At 28.2% G+C, this 18183-nt stretch overlaps 2 protein-coding genes and 1 long non-coding RNA gene across 5 annotated transcripts in view; 1 reads left to right on the top strand and 2 right to left on the bottom strand.

The window, feature by feature from the left end:
• Window positions 1-5346, top strand: part of LOC127071400 (uncharacterized) — a 49700-nt gene extending 44354 nt beyond the window's left edge. The window contains exon 4 of one of the 2 annotated variants that reach the window (XR_007785009.1): window positions 4762-5346. This is a non-coding gene — a long non-coding RNA (uncharacterized LOC127071400). Of the gene's footprint in view, window positions 1-1686; window positions 2292-4761 lie in introns of those variants that run through there. The other variant, XR_007785011.1, reaches the window with a different exon arrangement.
• Window positions 5347-7911: 2565 nt separating this feature from the next.
• Window positions 7912-12212, bottom strand: LOC127071189 (putative uncharacterized protein DDB_G0286901). Of its 2 annotated transcripts, none has more exons than XM_051010160.1 (5): window positions 11243-11378; window positions 9914-11164; window positions 9728-9841; window positions 9487-9637; window positions 7912-9409 (listed from the first exon to the last, which is right to left on the bottom strand). In XM_051010160.1, the coding sequence occupies exons 1-5, from the start codon at window positions 11246-11248 to the stop codon at window positions 9306-9308; spliced, it is 1626 nt and encodes a 541-aa protein (XP_050866117.1). In that variant the 5' UTR covers window positions 11249-11378; the 3' UTR covers window positions 7912-9305. The 2 variants fall into 2 exon arrangements, with proteins under 2 accessions (XP_050866117.1, XP_050866116.1); XM_051010159.1 differs by having other exon boundaries at window positions 7919-9409; window positions 9914-11145; window positions 11243-12212.
• Window positions 12213-12335: 123 nt separating this feature from the next.
• Window positions 12336-17751, bottom strand: LOC127071200 (branched-chain-amino-acid aminotransferase, cytosolic). The gene is made up of 7 exons (XM_051010216.1): window positions 17229-17751; window positions 15844-15951; window positions 15549-15758; window positions 15233-15463; window positions 13440-13746; window positions 13033-13187; window positions 12336-12949 (listed from the first exon to the last, which is right to left on the bottom strand). Exons 1-7 carry the CDS (start codon window positions 17247-17249, stop codon window positions 12758-12760), a joined length of 1224 nt encoding a protein of 407 aa, XP_050866173.1. The 5' UTR covers window positions 17250-17751; the 3' UTR covers window positions 12336-12757.
• Window positions 17752-18183: the final 432 nt, after the last annotated feature.

Below are 18183 nucleotides of genomic sequence, written 5' to 3'. Positions count from 1 at the left end.
TAAACGAGACTGGTTCAAAAAATTTTCATCTAAGTAATGATCGTCGTAACTATATCTTCGTAACTGATCGGAGTATTCGAGGCACTTATATATCTGTGCGTTGAGTGTTTATAATATGTATATACACACACACAAACACACGTACAATATGACAGGACATTTTTCACAATGCCCTTCCCAAGTCCCTGCTATGGTCGACAACAGAACGCAGTCGATCAATAACGATGACGGCGTCTTCGGAATAGTCCCCTTCGAGCCACGCCCTTAGCACTGAGCAATGCTCCTACTTTTTCAGATATAGCTGGGACTCAGCTTTCGAAATATCAAATAGCTAGTTTTCTGTATCCATTTTCGATCATTCATTAAATCACATAAAAAATTACCGATTATATATCAACTAATAACGTGTTTTTTAACTGAGACTAATTTTTTTGATGATACAAGCAGGTGCAGAATATTGTACAGAAACGTGTCATATAAACTCGGAGGAACATCATTAAGGACTAACTACATGCAATTCGGCTGAATTAAAATTTTCTTCTAACAGCATAGAAAATAAAGGACCGTCCTTCGCATAATAAATAAATCACGCTTTTCTTATATCGATGCTCGTTTTCATATTTTCTCTCTCTCTCTCTCTTTCTCTCTCTCTCTTTCTCACTCTCACTCTCTCTCTCTCTCTCTCCCACACACTCCCTCTCATTCTATTTCTTTCTCTGTCTCTTTTTTTTCACATTTCTAACCGTAAATACAAGCCATCATACAAGGCATGAGCTGAATTGGTCATTAATTTCACAAGGCCTAGTTATATGTGCTTTATGGATTCGTGTTTTCTTTACAAATGTTTATTGAGTACACTACACTTTACAATGGATCATAACAAAAGTTTATCCGAATTTCTGTATCAAAAAAGATATGACATTGACATATCACTCATATAATTATTTAAATAGGAGAGAAATACTTCCAAATACATTTGTTTATAAATATACGTTAGCTATATAATTATAGGTATATATTACACATATTTGAGTTGAATAGATTATTATAATACATATAAACCCTGAATAATAAATATTACATTTGTTTAATTATTATATTCATAAAAAATGTGATATAAGGTCAAAACTATGTCCTTCGGTCATTTTGAACTTCTGTTATGTAATACTACATTATAAAAAAAGAATATATACATAGCAAGGTGGAGAAAATGTAAAGTAATTACAGATAATTGTAATTATAAATTTCATGTGTTCGTTAGTGTTATTAAGAACATATGAGAGAAATAAAACTTCAAAATTCTACGCAACAGAACTAGTTTGTATAAGATAATTAACATCTATTTTGAGACTGCCGCTGATGTACATAAAAAATCTAAAGAAGCTCTCGATTAACATCGTATGTATTCGTAATCTGCCTTATCGGAAATATTCTAAAACATTGTACACGTAACTCTATACGTTACTAAATAGTTCATAAAATATTTATTGTTGGAAAATAAATATGTACTATTAAGTTTTATATATATAGTATACGTAAAGTTATAATCACAGAAAAATAATTTCTCTCTAATATATATAAAACGATAAACATAGCAAGAAATTGGATGTAGTATATAAACTGAATTACATAGATGTGTAAACGTAGGTCTTCGTGGCTCAGATGGCAGGATGCTTGTTCGGCAAGTGAAAGGTCCCGGGTTCGAGCCCCGGTCGAGGAACGGCGAAACACAACCCCCCCACATCTCGCACCCCGCCCCAATAAAAATGTTGTAGAGTTTCAGGTTTTCTTTCACACTATCTTCTCAATGTATCAACGCGATTCGTATATGAGTTTAGTCGCGGAAAAATTTAACAGAGCTCTTCTTTTCTGCTTCCCATCCTGCAATTTATAACTAATTTTCCTATCCCCATTGTACATCACCTTAAATTAGTAGTTTTGTCGCAACGCACGTTACAAAATTATTATGAAAAAAATGATAATTCCTTATCCCTTATCTCTCTGACAAAAGAAAAAAGGATTTGGAGAATACGAACGCTTTAAATCAACGCACAAAATCAACTTATTAAGAATAAAAAAATCATAGTTTATCACAGCCATCGTATATAAGAGACGTTTATTCGTATCAGAAATCGATTATTCTTGATGGTGCAAATTGGACCCAATACCCATTTAATCTCGAGTTACATCAATCACAGACCTTCAGAAATGTCTGTATGTAAATTTAGCCGGAAATTTCCTCTGTAGCTCAGATGGTAGAGCATTCACCCGAATATCTTTGTAAGCATCAAACGAAGACTTAATTTTTTTTCTTTCTGCTTAATCATTTTTGAGAAATGTTTTAACGAACATATATATTTAAAATATATACGGATTCAATATGTTATTTAGACATACATATTTTATCATTTCTATGGTATTTATAGAATTGGTAATCAATAGAGACATACGGGTTTTGATCTATTCTTTTTATCTATTTGTGATTTGTTTCTTCCAAGTGATTTGAAAAAGATTCTTTTTATACTATATAGCATGGGGAATGATCAATCATGATTAAAACGCATTACATATATATTATTGCAATAATGGTACATAAAAACGAGATCGATATACCGATATATTGGTAATTCTCGTTGTCGATAACGGAATTTGTCTCTTCATCTTAATTCGCTACGTACTTAGAAAACAAAGATATCCTCTATACATTTAATATAATTCAACGGTACATAATATGATTACAAATTCTGTTTTATTTTTATCGTTGCAAAAGATATCAAGAAAAAGTAAACCAATATAAAAAAAATAAACTGTACTGATATGAATTAAACGAATATGACTTTCTCTTAATATATAGTATAGGTAAATCCATAAAATCGTGTGAAACAATAGCATTTTTGCGTTTTCATCTTATCCTCTCATACGAATAACAAGATTATGACAGTCCGTTTTAATAGTAATATAAAAATAAATTTAATCGACTCAGAATTGTTCGAACGTACAACAGTTTACCAATGTCCACAATTCATACAAACAATAATTCGACTCTTCTGAATTATTTGAAAAATATTGTACGAAAAATTTCGTTTTCTTTCACGGTATATTTGTTACACTTCCGAAACGTAACGATAGAATTTATTGCTTTTCCTTTAATGAAAGATTTCAAGGTCATTTCAATCTCTCCTTTTTCTTCATAAGAACCTCCTTTCTGTGATATCGTTGGAGATAATATGAAATAAACATTTCATTTTGTTCGTTCTTAATGTAGAGCTCTTGTTTTCTTATGTATTCTTCGAAGGTTCCTGATTTTACTTATATATCCACATTGATGTTTTGCTAATTCCCTATCTCGAGCATAGTTGCTAAATTCACACTTTCAACTCTCATCCTTTCACTCGCACTTAACTGACATATAAAAAGAGATAGATTAAACAAAGAGAGATTCTACAAAGAAAGATAGTAATCTTTCTCCGAGATTTTTCTTCTCTATTTTAAATTTACTGGAATAATTAACAAGATGCATCGCAGCTTTTGAGTAAAGTGGAACAGATAAAAAAGTATTTAAATATCTATCAAATTATTTACGATGATTTATCGTACGCGTTTCTCAAATAATTGTGTATGTAAATAATGCATGAATACTCCCATAGGCAGATGTAGAAAAAAAATAGACAATAATTAAAATCATTGTGTTTCATACTAAATAAAAAACAGATGAAGAGAATTAAATTTATTCAAACGAAGTGAAGGGTTTGTATCTCATATAATTTCTGTCAAAGATTCCGGTTATCAATTTTTCTCACTTCCAAAAGTCCAGAAATATATAGTTAACAAAGTGCAGAGTTGAGTAAGTGCAAAATCTCGTCAGGGTAGCATTTCTCTCAAACAATTTATGCCGAATCGACTGTTGGGTATACCGAAATGTAAGTTCTACCCATGCTAGACAAAGTGGCAATATCGCTGGAATAAGGATATGACTTTCATGGCTATTCTTTTATGTAAACATTCCATACAGTACTGTGTAATCCTTTATGTTCGGTGTAAATATCAACATAAACACGATACGTTTGAATACATATGTAGAATTTATAGCGTTACTCTTCTTATAAGCTGCAAGGACGAATGCGAACTGTTTACATCATACACATACAGATGTATGTATATGTATAAAGTATATGTGGAATACATACGTGTCTATAAAAATACACTCATCGTAATATGCACACGTTGACAAAGATACAATATTTCATTTAACTGCTTGTTCGTGGTTAATAGAGACAAAGGAAATTCAGACGCTTCATCTTAATGTACTTTAATATTTTTTATTACTTTACTCTACATCAACTGTAGAGTTATCTACATTTATTTATGTAGGTGAGTGTTTAATATGAAAATGAAATCGAGAGAAAGAAAGGAGAAAAAATTAAATAATTTATTACTTTGGATATATTTCAGAAGCACTCGGTTTCTACCGTAAGTATTCGTAATCGGCATCTGACTTACCGGAAGTATTCTTACAGTGTACACGTAACTCTACACATTACTAAATAGTTGATTAAATATTTATTATTAAAAAGTAAATATGTACTACTAAGTTATATATAGTATACGTAGAGTTATGATCATAGAAAAATAATTTCTCTCTAATATATATAAAACTTTATAAACATAGTAAGAAATTGGATGGAATTATATAAACTCAATTACATAGTTATAGAGACATAGATCTTCGTAGCTCGTAGGGTAAAGTGCTTGTTCGGCAAGTGAAAGGTCCCGGGTTCGAGCCCCGGTCGAGGCACGCAGCGAAAAACCTTCCCACCTCTCCTCTACCAGTCAAGAAAAACATTAGATTCAGACTTTTATCAATTCTTCTGAATAGTGATTTATTGTACGAGTAATTATTAATCTCGGATAAATGTCAAAGTTCTTTCTGCTCTCCCCTCCCCCCCACCCTCTGTAAACTCTATATCCAATTTTCCTATCGCCATTATACCTCACCTTGAACTAGTGTTGTATCGCAACACAAGTGACAAAAATTTTCTAATATGTAGAAAATGATAATTCCATAACCCCCTATTCTCTGACAAAAGAAGAAAAAGATTTGAAATACAAACACGCATTAATCAACGTGTTAAAATAGAAAAATCACAATTGAATTCACTAACTTGTCATTAGGAGGAGGAGGATGTATCCGAACCAGAAATCGGTCATTCTTGATGGACCAATAACCCTTTAATCTCGAATTATATCAATCACAGATGTTCAGACGTGTCTGAATGTAAATTTAGCCGGAAATTTCCTCGATAGCTCAGATGGTAGAGCATTCACCCGAAAAACTCTGTAAGCAGCACCTATCGAACGAAGACCTAATTTTTTTCCTTTTTGTTTATTCTTTTTTGAAATGTTTCAAGGAACATCTATATTTAAAATATATACGGATTGAATAAAATATGTCATTTAGACATACATATCATTTCATACATTATCATTTCTGTCGTATTTGTAGACTTGGTAATGAGTAAAGGTACACGGATTTTGATCTGCTTTTTTTTCTATTTGTCATTTGTTTCTTCATTTAATACAATTCAACGGTACTATACGGTAATAAATTTTATTCTATTTTTATCACTGCAAAGAAAATGAAAAAAAGGAAACCGAAATAAGGAAATATAAGTCGTACTCGATATGAATAAAACGAGAGTGATATTTTCCGTATCTTCTAAATCCTACGTTTCAGACTGTAGAGGCTTAAAGATATCTGTGAGCATATCCACACGAAAAATTCAATATCTAATATAATAATATGATAATATGACTATATTAACAATATTAATAAAATTTAAATTTTTATATACATTACGGACATTCTATTTGACAATAGTAAAATCAATGACAATATTTTATTTTTTGAAAATGTTACATTTATGCTCATAAATATCAGGTACCTTACCTTTCTGGTAATATATAGCATAGTTGAATCCACATAATCGTGCAAAACAACAGCATATTTATATTCGCGTATTAATTTTTCATGCGAACAATAAGATTACGATAATCCGTTTTAATCGTAATATAAAAATAAATTTAATCGACGCGGAATTGTTGCAACGTACAACAGATTACCGATGCCTTCAATTCGTACAAGCGATAATTTGACTCTTCTTGATTATTCTCCTATTAATATGCAAAATTGAAAGCAAGCAACAGTCAACATCTTATCAACGTAGCCTTTCTTATTCCATGAATAATATATTTGTGATATATGATACATAATTTTTCAAATGGGTCGAATGACCCTACGTATGTTGAAACGTTTTCTCCTGTGCTTTGTTCCAATGATATTTCGTGTTTTTCTTTTTTAATTCCTTTGAAGGTAACGACGGTAATTTTATGAATATTTGAAAATAATTAGACTTGTAACACTATGAGCATGTTTCGTATCTGCAAATATAAGCTAAACTCTTAAACAATGAAACTTTCATTTTTCGTAAACTATGCCATGTTCAATGATTTCAAATCCTGGGTGTCCCCAGACGTGGAAAATAATGCTTTTCTCAGTTTAATACCTCATTTCAACTTTGTAAAAAATCTGTCCAAATTCAATAAGAAAGAAACATGTACAGATGGACACGATACAGATGAACCGTTAATGTAAAAAATTATGAATTTGAATGAGCACTTACCCTATTATGAAGTAGATAAATTGCTAAATAAAAATCAAAAACTAATGAAAAGTTATTATTGTGAACATCATAATTGTATCAAGAAGATGAATCATATTATAGCGTCAACGTCTTTTCGTAATCGCACGCTTCCTATCCAATTATTAAATCTATGTATCTATATATACTTCAGCATCTGCCATACTGTTTTAAACTTTGAATATCGGATACCACATATTTTAAAATGTTTTTTTTATATTTCTTCCCAATGATATTTGACGTTTTTTTAAACAATTCAATCGAAGCTAATCGGTGAAAGCACTTTCTAAATTTTCGAAAATCATTACCTAGATCTATAAGACGACGAACGACTTTTGTATACGATAATACTTACAAATATTCTAAACTACTAAGCTTTCTTTCTCGCGAAATAGTACCATCTTCAGTGTTCTATTCGTGTGTACATTATTATGCAAACAATACTTTATAGCGAAGGAAAAATCATTGCTTTACTTACTCTGTTACAGTCATTTATAACATTGTAGCGTAAGTGTCCTGCTAACTCCACGACCAATAAAAATATTACTGTCCCTTTCTATGCACTTTTTACTTCAACAAATTTATTAGTGCATTCGAATAAACTTATTATCTCGTCAATTCAATATATGTTTCGTTCATGTGCTATGAAAAAGCAATTCTTTTATAACTTAATGTGTATGGATTTTTACGTATATGTATGGACATCGATCGTATAATGTATAACGTAAAATGAACATATTTACACGACCATTAGAATAAATCATTGATATAAATGATAACATACGAATACCACAATTGATAATATGTTCTACTACGAATCTGACAATTCCAGTTCGAAAATCAGACATGGTAAAGTCTGTTTGATTTCATAAATTTTTATACTTTATATACTAATAATGTATAATTAATTCGTAAATGATGCATTTAGTGGAACAGACAATGTTTACGTTACTGGCTCAAGTCCAAGTGTCTTGTATGGAATATTTTTTTTCCTGTTTTAACTCGAATAAGTGAAATTTCAAGTACAAATGCGTGGCAAATTTCATGAGAGTATATCAATGGCTTAAAGAATTTGCTTCAATACTGGATAACACAAATAATATAATATCATATTATTTATTATTAAAGATTTCATAACAACTTCCATTTTTAAAATAATTATTTCCTGCACGAGTGTAACCTATTGATATTAGAAATTAAACAAATTTTAAGAAGACATGCATAAGTTTTAAAACCGGTCTTCTCCGAAACCAAAAACTTATAAGTAGATGAAATTGGATGAGGAATTAAAATTAAGTAACTACATTAGGCGAGACAAAATTATTTGAAAAAGTTTAACTTCTGTCATGCACTCTTATACGATAGTAACATAAGGTTTTTATATTGGTATTTGCGAGGAGTAAAGTTATTTATGAGAATATGATTTTAAAACGTGACCACATTCTAAAATCTTTTAGGAGAATGAAACCTAGCTTCTTTCAAATGCGTCTAACGGTGGCCCTCTGATAATTAACTGTCCAACGATATAATTGCATTTTATATCTCACACAAATGACGAAATCTTAAAAGCAAATGACGATAATTTCTAACGCCTAGAAATTTATTCAATGCTTAAAATCATAGACATAGATTTCAGAGCTGTGACAAGCCTTTAATTTTTTGTCAGTTTCGTTGTACTCTTTCCTTGCGACTTTTTGTGTGATATGTCGAATTGTCATGCTTATTCTTCCTTTTGTAACCTTCTACTTTTAACTTCAAAACAATTCTGTGAAAACTATATCTGGAACGAAATTCTTTTCTATTTCTTGGTTAAGTTTTTCTTGTTTTATCTTTTCTTCCAAAGCTATACTTGCAATTGATTTTTAATTTTGAGCAGGTCTACTTTTACTTTTTTCACATTTTTTTTTCCTTTTTCTTCCTTCGCTACTCTTAACTTCTTGATTGCAATATCTTTGGTTTCAAGAAGGATATATAAACTGCCTAATTTTGTTCATAAAATTCAATCAGAAATATTCTCTTTTTCCTTCATCCCAGCCAAGACTTACCACATTAAGGAGTTTAGCACGACAGAAAGATTGAAAGATAAAATTAATGAACGCAAATGGAAGAAAATATAATAATACTAATTAATTAAAAAAAAATATTTCTCAAAATTGGAATTCTATGCGTTGTACTCAAGTGGGGACAGACTACGTAGAATACCTGAAGAACACTTGAAACCACATTCTTAACATTTTTCTATTTTTTTATTAATCCAGTCTCGGAACTTTTTGGATAGATGATCGTGTCATTAAAATAAGATGTTGTTCATCAAAATCGATCAAGAATTACATCTGTTCTCATTGTTGGAGTAAGTCATCATAAATTCAAGGATGAACAGCCTTAAGTAATCGAAGGGATTATTTATTCTCATCTGCACGAATGATCTTTTTCTAACAAACATACATACATATAATGTTGTATTCAATATAAATAGAATATTTTAGTAATAAAATTCAACATTGATTCAGTACAAACAGAATGTTTTAGTAATAAAATATAATTGATAAAATAATATTTACAATTATTTTGTTCATATTTATTTGTAAATTTATAAATTAGTTAATGTTATGTAATATTATAAGGTTTTATTTTATGTTCAGAATTTTTTGTCAAATATGATGGATATAATTTTCGTCTTACCACAATCGAGCCAGTGGGTTTAATGTTAACTGAAAAATATTATTACAACAATTATCATTCAATATGCGTAATAGATTACATGTATAATAGAAAAAGTATTTAATACCTATTTTGTATGGTTTATTATTTTTACAAGTATTAAAAACACAAGATTGAGATGCTACATCTTTGTACAAAATCTCATATTTATTTTTTCCAAGTTTCAATTTTTTCTGTTTTAAAATAATTCTTTGACCTTTTAAATCTTCCAATTGTACCTATATTAAAATTAAAAATCACACTGTTCATTACAAAAATAATATTATTGATAAATACTTTTAATTAGCGTACATTAATATAATACGTACTGTTCTTGGAATATCTAAAAGAAAAATTTCATCGTCTTTGGAGAGATCTTTAAGCGTAAAAGCTGATGTAGTTGAGTCCTGAAATAACTTTTCTTCTTTGATAAAATCTTGTAACTAAAAACAAAATTTTCATGAATTACATATACTAAACAATGTATATAAATTATTATAAATTTTTAATCTTACATTGCAAGGTCTTTCATGAAATGTTTGTAATGGTTCATAATTTTTAGATATATCTGTTTCTCTAGGTTTTGTGGAATATTTATTGTTATCATCACTGTGATAATCAATACTGTTATTGTGATTTATATTATTATTTTTATTCCGTATATTAAAAATACTTTGATCTATGTTACTTTTATGATCTATGTTAGATGATTTATTTAATTTTAATTTACTCCATGTTGTTTTTATGGAAATATCATTTGAATTATTAATACAAATCTTTTCATTTATATTTTGTTGTAGCATTTCATCCTCGCTTGAAGCACTTTTTATAGTTGAATTTAAATTTGTATTACAAGTCATAATCTTTTTGGTAACCGTACAATTTGAATTATTAAACAAAATTTCTTTATTTAAATTTTCTTGTTGTACCATTTCGTCCTCACTTGAACTATCTTCTGTAGTCAAATTAAAATTTTTAAGCTGTTTTAAGCGTTTTTCAGATGTTGATATAATACTGCTATTTGTACTATCTAGATAAGTTAAACTTTTTTGTGGTTCTTCTTCTTGTTCATATTCTGAAAGTTCTTGAAAATACTTATTTTTTAATAACTTGGCACTATTATAAAATTCATTCGATAAGTTATTGTAAGATTCTTCATTATTAATCTTTTTATATTTAATATTGATAATTTCAGAAGATATAATTCTAGGAGATGACTTTTCTGTTTGTTTAGCAAGTGAATTAAGAAAGCATATGTCATTTTTATCTTTACTACTTTTAATATCGGATAAATCTATATTATCACGCAACACGTTAGAATTACAAGTTGCTATTTTTTGTTTTTCAGGAGTTGCGTCATGCGAAATATCTTCTGTAGTTTGCCTGATGTTACTTATATTATATGATACATCCTCTTGAATATGATTAACAATTTTTGAAATTTTAGAGTTATCTATACTTTTCTGATTTACACCATGAGTAGAAACATCATTATTCTCAAGACATTTAAAATCTAATATTCCTTTATAAGTCTTTTTATCATTTAATGATGAATTATTACATTTACGATTAGAAAATGCTCCTGTTGATTTTGTTTTTGTCTTAATTACAGTATTGTCATCACAGGTATTTAAAAAGTTAGAACTCTTTTCTTTATTATCTTTAAGTTGTGTTTCCTCAGTTTCTTTCAAATATTGTAAACCTATTGATTGTTTTTTCTTAACTGGAACATCAGTATTTTGTAAATCTGAAAATGATTTAATATCCTAAGATAACTTCATAAAAAATATTTAGATTTCAATAAAATTAGTTCGTTGATTTAAAATAATATATAGAATACTTACTATCATGATACTTATCTTGAAGAATATTTGATCTCGTTCTTATATTTTTTTTCTTCGTTCGATGAGAGTATGAATCAGTGAATGAAATTTCATTTTCTTGCGTTTTGATTTTCTTTGAGGTAGAAGTAATAATGCCTTTATTATTATATATTTCATTCTTAGATTTCTGTGTCTTACTTGCATATATATTTCTGTGCTTGATGAAATAATCCTCTTCTCCATAGCTATTATCGTCTTCAGTTAATGAATCTTTTGGTTCATTTCTATTTATTAATTTTTTCATGTCAACATAATCCTTATAACTTTTTAAGGTTCTATGATTTTCTAACCAATTATTAAGTAATTTAGTTCTTTTCCTAAATTTTTTTGAGCTACTAAATCTATGAACTAATGAAGATTCTATCATTCTATCATTTACAGAATTTTCAGTAATTTTCCATGTAACCTTTTCGTGTGAATCCATACTTTTACACTGTATTATGATTAATGATGAAAGAAATAAATTACAAATATCAACATATATATATATATGTATGTATGTATGTATGTATGTATGTATGTATGTATGTATGTATTACACAATCTAACACGTGTTTTTTTGACATATACAATACTGAAAAAACTGAACGATCTTACAATCACATTATTGTTACAAAACTAAGCTACTCAACACCTATTGCTCGTAGTGAATGCGACTTCAGCGACAGATATGGACAAAATAGGAACTACAAACACACTAAGGAAAATTGTGTTCATTATATGCTTATTGTATTAGATTATCCGAATCGTTAATTAAATTAATTTGTATCTTAAAAGTTTTATTAATCGTTAAAAAATCAATAACGTATTTAAGATATTATCATAAAATTTGAAAATTTTGTATGTATAAAATTTTACTATATTTTTATCGCTGAGTCTTTATATAATTCAATTGTTTAATAAGTACCATAAAAATAAGTATAGCGTAATAAACCATGTGAAATTAATTGTTATACAAAGTTTACTATTTTCGATCGAGTCAATAATACCATTAGACATTTCATTTTATTACAATAATAAAACAATTTATTTTATATAACAATTTACTTTAATAACTTGTAAAAAAATTATTTTATATAAATAAATGTTACCTAAGTACAAGTTTTTGTATCGAGCACCAACGTACGATTTCGCATATACAAAACACACATCAAAGAGTTGCATTCATTCGTTAAATCACAATTAGAATCATACATATAAAATCTTTTACAATTATAGATATCCATTACAACTCTTAACAATTAACATGAAACATTTGTAGAGATCTTTTTACACTATTTCATATATACAATATTATAAATAAATAATATTTTAATTTATTTTATACAAAATGGTCATTATTCCTATAATAAACATATCGTCTGTTAATAATATCTCTTGTTATCGATTTCTGTTTTTTTCTTGTTAGAAGAGATATTAAAAATACATATTTAATTTAATTCAACCACAACCTGTTTATTTGAAATATATTTTATATCAATCTATAGTTATAGTCCATGGATGATCAGGTATATATCCATACTGTATATCCTTTAAATGTTTTTCAAGTTTTTTATAAATAGGGTCAGACTGTTGCAAAGTAGGTATATGGAAATCACGATCCATAAAGCCTATATTAGAAATAGGACTAATGATGCAAGCAGTACCAGAACCAAACATTTCCAAAAGCTAATAGAAAATAAAAAATGAATTATATAAGTCACGAGGGAGTAAAACGGTCTTATATTGGTATAATAATTATTTTAACTTACTCTATTTTCTGAAAGTAATCGACAGATTTCCTTCATGTAAATTTTTCTTTCACTAACTTTGTACTGATTCCATTCCTGTGAAAGAGCTAATATGGAATTCCTTACTACCCCAGGTAAAATTAAACCATTCAATGGCGGCGTCACCAATTCCTTTTCTATGAATACATGCAAAAATAAGCCATTATTTTTAATTCAATGATATTTCATATGTATCATGGAAAAGATATAGAGTTATAAACAAGTATTTCTTTTTACATACTGGTATAATAAAAAGTTTAATGGCTAATATCTACTTATAGGGTACTATTGCAAAATAGGGTACTGTTGCAAAACAACAATGTAAAAAAAAGGATATATAAAAAAATAGGAGAGAATAAATTTGTTCTTAAATAAAACTTGATTCGTACCACCGTCATCATTGAGGTAAACCATAAAAATGTTCATTGCTCCTACTTCAGTTATTTCATTATGTTCTCCGTATAGCCATAGCACTTGCTGATATCCTTTTTTCAGAGCTTTTTTTAGCATCTTGATTGTAGGGCCATAATTACTTCCCACCTTACGATCTCCACAGCCACCTGGCCATGAGCGGATATATCGTGGATCTGCAAGCAGGGACACCCCATTTTCCATACTCGTATTATAGTATGATTCCACGGGGCATAATATTACGTACAGTAACGCTGAATCTGGTGCTGATACCCCCAATGTAGGCTACGCAAATAAGTCATGATATTTTTATTTATTTTTACCATATATAATAATTGGTTTTCAATCGCATAAATCATTCAATAGATCATTGAAGACAATAAATTACGATCTTTGTCATACGCGCATGTGTATGTATGTGTGTGTGTGTGTGTGTAGTGTATAATAACACTACTATACATAATATATAGCATTGCGAATTATATTTTTTCATGTAAAATTGTTAGTATATTTAAGTATAAAAAAAAATAGACAAATGAATATCTTATTGCAAATTCATTATGTGTGTTTGTTTATTTAACTAAATGTATATTATACGTAAAATCAAATGAAAAACCCTGGTGAAAAATGGCCGATGTAAATATAGCGTATACTACGACGATTGTATGTAAACTTACGAAAACGATAAATAAAATGATGCAATGATCGGAATTATAAACATTAATATGTTAAACATACTTCCTTACGATATGAAGAATTTTGTTTCATCATGCTTAAAAATGTGTCTGTAATCGTTGACTGATTATGTCACGAGATTATCAGGAAGAAGTGAAAATATGGATATGAAATTTCATCAATCTTGTTTCTTTGAATTTGAAGTAGTTGAATGTTTACAAGAGATTTAAAAAAGAAAATCGCAAATATTTCAAAACCATATAATTTTTAAGACTATATTATACTATAAACATTGCTTGTGTGTGTCCATTTTATAAAACAAAACTAATTTGAAGAATAAAAATTATTCGTAAGTCATGTTAAATATATATAATTCTTATAAAAAAAAAAACTGTTTTTCTTGAAAAAATTAGTATTTTCTTTTTCTATTATTCAGTCGTGAGAAAATTACAATTAGCATTTAATGTTTCCCAATTATATCAAGTGTAGTGGCGATAACTTCCAGATGAACTATGCTTTAAAGAAAAGAGTAATAGATAATACTCTTATATCTTTTTTGCAATTGTGAAATAAGACTGAAGAAATAATACTGCTTACAAGAAGACTAAGGTTATACAACAATCAAAGGTTGTTCATAGATAATGAATGATCAATATAAAATTTCATCTGTATAAACTATAGTGTAATATGATTTAAATGGCATTCTATAGTGAAGATAAAATTTTCGTATATAATTAAAGCATTATTACCAAGTTACATGTTATCTAAATAATCTTCTGCTTATTGATACTATTAATTTTTTTCACAAAGTATATGAAGTATATTATCTTTTCTATCTAACATATGGCCCTGCCCCAATAAAAAAATATCACATCTTTATCTTATTTATTTGTATATTATCATTGTGTATTGAGAAATATACTGATTATTTCTATACAATGGAACTGATGACGTCTGTGACATAAGTGACACTATTATCATTCATATTTTGCTTGTTATTTACTAAATAAATACTTCTACTATATGTTAATATATAATATCAATCCATGATCTTTCTTTTCATTTTTGTTTTATAAAAAGATCTAAAAATACTTACATCTATTCCTATTAGAGTAGGACGTATGTAGAGACTAGCAGCAGTTGAATGTGGAACCCATTCTTGGTCTATGCTTATTAATCTAGTGAAACATTTAATTAATTCATTTCCATTGAAGCTAGGTAGACCAGATCCTACAGCCGAATTGTTCATTCGTTCCATATTTAGTTCAGGTCTAAATAATCTTATTTTTCCATCTACTCCTCGATACGCTTTCATACCTTCAAACAACTAAAGAATGAATAAATAAACAAATATGTGTGATTAATCTTATAGAATATTTAATCTTGTACATTGTTAATATAATTATAAGTACCTCTATTGCATAATGTAAAACTTTAGCTCCTGGATGAAGGACTAAATTTTCAAATGGTGTAATTTCTGGTGTCTGCCATCCACCTAATGTTTCATAAAAAAAAATTTTAAGCATGTGATCTGTAAAATATTTGCCAAAAGAAAGTGCTCTAACATTTGGTTTCGGTTGAAGTTGATGAGGTGCTGCAAGCCGGACTGATAAATCAGCATACTATATGAAAAAAGAAAGAAAAATAGATAGTTGATTTGTTCGATTGTTACAACTATAATAAATTTTGCTATAGTGAAGAAGATACTTTAAACGATCGTTCCGGTCGAATCTCATTTTTATCTCTAATTTTTAAAGATGAACTCCATCTTAAGCTTTTCTGTAGTTGATTGAGGGCAGTTCCAGATAATAAAATCTAAATTTAATATAAACAATATTAAATTTTCAATCCAAGTTAAAAATGACTTGTTTTTTAAAATTATCATGAACTACGAATTTACTAAACGTTTTTTAAAAAAATTACGCCATATGAGTAAATACAAACAAATATTAATTTTTGTATTTTAAAAATTATTCTTTGAGCTTATCAATTAATTTTGTGTTGATATATAGCTTTGAAAAATATTATTTGTTGAGCATGTAAGGTTAGGTTATTGACATATATACACCCCTCCCCACCACATACGCCAATAAGAATCGAATGCTTTGAAAAGTATATAAAATTCGCGCGAATATATTATAGATAAAATAGCCTGTACAAAAAAATAAAAAAAAAAAAAATAATTTATTACTGATTGATAAACATTATTAATGGATTTTGAAAAACCTTGAGTTTTACATTTGAATAGTTCAATAATGTTAAATAGGTTCATATCTAGAAAAAATTAGCTTGGTCATAATGAAAGCATTTAAATGCATCATGTATATCAGAGAAAAAGATCTTTGAGAAGCAAATTTAATTAATTAAGTACGTAAATAAACGTGAAATGTTATGACAAATTGATCGTATTACTTGAAATAAATGAGAATGATTTGATATTTACACTACATGAGATTTTGTTTACTTGATATATTTGATAAAATAAAAACGTGCAAGCGTGATAATGCTATCGAAACATGTAGTTGTGAAATTTAAAGCTTTTCTGATAAAATAAGAGATCTTATAATGCTTTAATATTAGTTTTCGCATCGTATCAATTCCCATCAAGTTCATTGGAAAATTAGTTTCATAAAGTCAATGAAAAAATAGAAGGCCAATCTAAAATTAATTACTTCGATTTCATTAGACATATCAAGCGTATCAATAAATCGTGAAAGAAATGTTGTCTATAGTTTTATATTTATGAAAATTTTCTAGAATAATACGATAAGTAACTGATGTGAAATATTTTACGTGTATTACATTTTTTTTCTTTTCTGTTTTTTTTTTTTTTTTAATAACAACAAAAATTTTCTGCTCGTTATTCAAAAATCTCTTTTTAAAATATTTTTGTTTTATTTTAAGATTTTTTAAGGTATTTTATTATTATTGTTTTTATTTTTATTTATTTAAAAATCTTCCTTTTAAGATATTTTATTGTTATTTAAAACAATTGTCGGATATTGCATCACAAAGAAAAAAAGAACTGTCACTGATTTTCAAATGTAATTTTTAAAAATAAATATGATATGATCGTAAACAAGTTGACTTACCTTGCGTCGCAGATAAACCATATTTCAAATCCAAGGTAATTGAATACAAGGGTAAGATTAATTCATGCACATAAATCTTACGTAAATTCGAATATAAAAATACTTGATATCCAATTAACCATTCACGGATTGCCAATGATTTTAAAAATATTAATCTTGATATTTCCGTGACCTTGGTCGATGATAAAATCTTGTAATATCCTTTTTTTCGCAATTGTAGTAAAAAAGATCAATAAAAAGAAGAAGAAGTGGAAAACTAACACAAGAAACACACAGCGCAATATATATGAAAGATATATAATATATTCGTTTCCTAACGAAATTACTTTTGCTTAGAAAATAAGGAAAACTTATAAAATTTTATGTATGTATCACTCGTGTCTGCTTCCTCGCTTGTACTTGAATAATATATTTGAATTGATTATTCGTTTAGTATTTTATTTATCAGTGGTAAGAGAAAAGAGTGGGAAAGGGACATTAGAATCGAGAGACATTATCCCCACCAAACAGAAAGTATGGACGGGGACTGATGTCGGTGATTCGGGAGTATATACTTATATACGAAAAATAAGCATAAATGAATAATCGTACGATTAAGAAAGGGGAGGAAAAATCACGACGGGCAGTCGCCGAGAGGGGATGTCCGCTTGAAAACATGTTGATAACGGATGTCTTTTTCTTTGCGATAAGGAAATGTCTTAACAAGTGTTTTGTCGTCGAGAATATTGAACGTGCGTACGACGTTCTTTGCGTTACCCTATATAAAACTCTTATAAAAAAGCATATTGTGAATTAGAATCATAGCGATATCATGAATCTATTGATCATCATGGTTTTATTTTTATTTTTTATTTTTAATCTTAACGAAATATAACTATCTGTAGTCATTTAACTTTAATAATATTCATATATTTAATTATATAGATGAAGAAAAAGCGAATAAATTTTCGTATCT

The sequence above is a fragment of the Vespula vulgaris genome, chromosome 21, assembly GCF_905475345.1.
Source record: "Vespula vulgaris chromosome 21, iyVesVulg1.1, whole genome shotgun sequence".
In the NCBI taxonomy this organism is placed as follows: Eukaryota; Metazoa; Arthropoda; class Insecta; order Hymenoptera; family Vespidae; genus Vespula; species Vespula vulgaris.
This window is presented reverse-complemented; position numbering and strand designations above follow the sequence as displayed.